Source organism: Morone saxatilis, unplaced genomic scaffold, assembly GCF_004916995.1.
Source record: "Morone saxatilis isolate NCDOM2014 unplaced genomic scaffold, NCSU_SB_2.0 Contig4, whole genome shotgun sequence".
Classification (NCBI taxonomy): Eukaryota; Metazoa; Chordata; class Actinopteri; family Moronidae; genus Morone; species Morone saxatilis.
This window is the reverse complement of record NW_023339984.1, coordinates 98,167-102,215: the sequence shown is the minus strand read 5'-3', so window position 1 is coordinate 102,215 and position 4,049 is coordinate 98,167. Positions and strand designations below refer to the sequence as shown.

At 39.8% G+C, this 4,049-nt stretch overlaps 1 protein-coding gene across 1 annotated transcript; it reads right to left on the bottom strand.

The window, feature by feature from the left end:
* Positions 1-242: 242 nt before the first annotated feature.
* On the bottom strand, positions 243-3,975 carry LOC118338386 (peroxisomal acyl-coenzyme A oxidase 3-like; the record flags this gene model as incomplete). The annotated part of the gene is given in 5 exon segments (XM_035675691.1): positions 243-362; positions 1,874-1,960; positions 2,585-2,652; positions 2,744-2,864; positions 3,860-3,975. Coding segments are annotated over 5 exon segments (512 nt in total), but the record flags the coding sequence as incomplete, so codon positions are not given.
* Positions 3,976-4,049: the final 74 nt, after the last annotated feature.

Sequence of the window (4,049 nt, the reverse complement as noted above, 5' to 3'; positions counted from 1 at the left end):
GGTTTTTGGTTTACTCATTTACTATTCCATACACTTTATACAGTAATCTTCTCTGTATGTAAGATTTTGGACACAGAATATTCAGCATTTTGTGCCTTAACTGAATCCCATGTTGCATTGTGGCAAAAAGTAGTGTACATATGGACATTTTTACATTGTATAGTTGGAAGTTTTGCATTTTACACCTAGAATTTGGACAGTCCAGACACATGTCCAGGATTGTAGCGGAGTGTGTCTGGGTTCTAGAGTTTAGGACGGAGGGATCCGACCACAGGCTTGTTTGAGCAGAACTCTTTCCACCAGGACGGCCGTTCCAGCACCTGGTTGCCCTGCATCACCGTCGACCACAGGTTCTTGTAAAGCTGAGTGAAGGAGACACAAGGAGACGAGTCAAAGGAGAAGGTTTTACGTGCTCACTGTTAAAAAAAAATCAAATCAATTTCTAGTCTTCTGTTCCAGCCCCTGATCTGCAACACAGGCACACGAGTCAGGTGTATCCAACCCTGTTAACGCCCCTATTTGAACTGTCAGTGTCTTGCTCTAAAAATCACATAACTGTGTCCAAGTGCCCCATCTTCTTATTTGCACATGTTTTTGGTTGATTTTTTGCAAAGTTATTATTCTCCAACAGGGGATCAATAAAGGAACATCTATCTTATCTTAAAGTTATTACACCCCTCCCCCGGCAGCGACTGTCAAATCTGACAGTTTTGTGTTCTGCCATTTAGAATTATCATTGTAAACTGTGTATATGCAGTGCTAGGTTTGAAAGCTTGAGATACTTAACAGCAGTACGAATCAGTTAGCAAAAGGACATCTTCTTCATGCCATATTTTGATATAAAAGAGTACACTGAATAATCTAAGTTGTCATCATTACTTCCTGTCCAACCAGACATCAAAAACCTGCAGTCAAACAGCCAGTTGGATCCGCACCAACCACAATTAGAAGCAATGCTGTCATCTTGAGTATACTATAAACATACCACTGACCTTCCAAATGTCATATCCCTTCCAGATTTCAGACCAACACAAACAAAAAGATCTGATAAATTATGGCTTGGAAGGTTTATTTGTATGTGACCGCACATGAACCAGAAGTTTGTTTATGTGGTTACATTTCAGTTAATCTGGGTTAATGAAATTCTGGGGAGTGATGCAGTACAGGATGGTCTGCTGAGAAACTCAAGTTAATTTAACTTTACACTGTTTATATTTTGGATTATTTTGATGGTATTTCTGCTTTATTAAATTGTTGTTGTTATGATGTTTTTGCCAAATGGTGTTGTTGTTACAAGTTTACAGGAAGGGATGTGAGAAGGACATAACACATGACCATGGTCAAGCTGGATTGAGGTATAATTTTGTGTATATTGTGCCAGGATCTCTATTCCTCTCAGTGAAACTACTAATAGTTAGTTCTAATACAAATTTTACTATTAGCTTTATTGTTGTGTAATGTGTTTTTTTTTATTATTTTTTAACTTCATATGTGTTTAAACCATTGACATATAAAAAATGGACTTTGTGTCTCTACTTCCTCCCACTGTGCAAATATGAAGCCAAAATAGCCGGCCACTGCCATCTTTCGCCATTTAGAGCCAGAGTCTGCTAAGTGATCAGGGTTGGCGACGCAGTATCCAAGTCCCGCCCATATGCCTGGCTGACTCAACTGGGAGAAGGGCTCAGCTTTCAATCATGATGTGAAACCCCATTTTTATACCTTCAAATAGGTAATTAAAACCAAAATGCTGATAAAAATGAACACTTACATACATCAGTGTGATTAGAACTACCTAACCAGTTGGTCTTATTTATGCCTACGACAAAAAAGGTTTTTACTGAGGTATAATAATGTGTTTCTATGTCTTTACCTGTCCATCTGCATTGCCAATAGGTGAGTTTAAAATGAAATCAGGAGGTGCAAAAACATCCACTAATGCTACTGCATCATCCTTCAGCTGGAGGAAAAACACAGAGACAGAGAGGATCAGGTTGAGCTTAAAGTCAGAATCTACCAGAGCCATAATTTCATCATTCAGCTTTATGAAGACAGGAAGTGAGGAAGGGAGCTAATTGCAATAAACACTATACAATAGAGTACAATGTAAGTAAGAAATACAATAATGAGGATGGTACATTACACTTTGTTAACTGCATTTATCTGCAAGGCTTTCAATTCATTAATTAACTGCTGAAAGTTCCATTAAGTACTGTCACTGCCTCGCAGGTCTTCTGTAACCCCTTTCTCAAGGCAGGAAAAATACAAAAAAGGACTGTAGTTAAGTTACATATTTGAGATGAAATCAAGAAGACATCATGAGTGTGACTCAGGTCTGACTTGGTAAGGTGGTGGTAAGTACTGTGGCTCCAGCCCCACAGCTCTGCTGACATGGGCCAGCAGAGGGCTGGGATTCATACAATGGGATGACTGGGAACCTTTTGCTCCAAATGCATCAAGAGTACTGTAACTAAATAAATGTTAACAATAGCTTCCAGTTTATTTCAAGGGCAAATAAGAGGGACGTGGACATTAAACAAAGAGTGAGATGAACAGAGAGACACAAAGCCAGATGTCTCTGTACCTGGGAGCAAAGAGTGAGAATGGCCATCTGGACCAACTCTGGGGGCTTCTCTCCACTCAAGTAATTACCTGTACAGGAACAAAACTGTGTCACAAATATCAATACAGCGGAACGTGTTGCCTCGATTTATGTATGCAGTATGTCAAGTACAGTACATACCCTGGTACAGTGTAGCCATGTAGTTGCTGAGGCTCCACAGCCCATAGAGCGCACACAGCTTGCTCAGGACAAGTCTGAGACCAGCTGGTGTGTCCTGATCTGTAGTCAGCTCATGAAACCTCTGGAGGCAGTTATGTTCAATGTAGGCCAAGGCCAGGGAACGGCAGTAGTAAACCTAAATGCACACACACACACACACACACACACACACACAGAGTGGGGACATTGTATTTCTGTTATAAAGTCAGGTGAAAAAGCACAAGTACAACATTAAACCACTATTAGAATTAAAATCTAACCAAGTCTCTCTGCATTTGCAAGAATCCACCGGACCTGAAATGAAAACACAACTATTAGAGCCCAAAAAGAGAGTTGTTTGTTGAGTCTCTTTCCTAGGGTGTCAAACACTGAAGTTGAAAATGAGACTCAACAATCAACTATCTTTCTCTGCTCAGATTGGCTGTTTTCATCCAGGCTGGGTGGATTCTTGCAATGTGCAGATAGTCGTGGTTAGAGCATAAAAACGGACTAAATTACTTTTCCCTGATCTAATAGTTGCAGTCTGTCCCCTGTGGAGTTTTAAAGGTGTTGTTTTTTATTATCTACACTTTACTTTTTCAACTTTTGTACACAGATATAGTATTAATGATGGTCCAAAATGATGTGAAACTGCATACTGCATATAAAAAGTAAAATTTTCCTAAACCCAACTCCCCCCCAATTTTATGCTACTTTGACACAAATGTATACATTTATACTACATGGAGCTCAACCTAAAAATAACCATCATACTGCACATGCACACAATTCTCCTGAGACTGTTAAATTGGCTAAAATGAAGATTATTACACGTCATATTAATGCTCACAAAAACAAGTCAATTAAATTACTACAGCCAGTGACACACTAATTTCCTAGAACCACAGCACACACCCTTCTAACACTGTAACCTCCAGCTTGCGTCTGTGACATGAATAACATGAATAACACCAACCAGATGATGGCAGCCACTTATTTCTGTATATAATCCTGTGGCTAGGAGACACGACATGAAGAAAAAAAATGTTTTATGTCAGAAGTGTAGTGGTTTGTGTGTGTGTGTGTGTTTGTGTGTACCTGGCTGCTGTTACGCGCCTCAAAATCATCCTTTCCTGAGGCCCTCTGCTGTTCTAGTCTTTTCTGGCTCTGCTCCAGCAGGAAACACACCAGCCACTTATAGGCCGCCAGCGGTACTGATATGATGGACAAGGAATACATTTGCGTTGTTATGATATGATATATTTGATATGTACCACAGTCCTTTAAA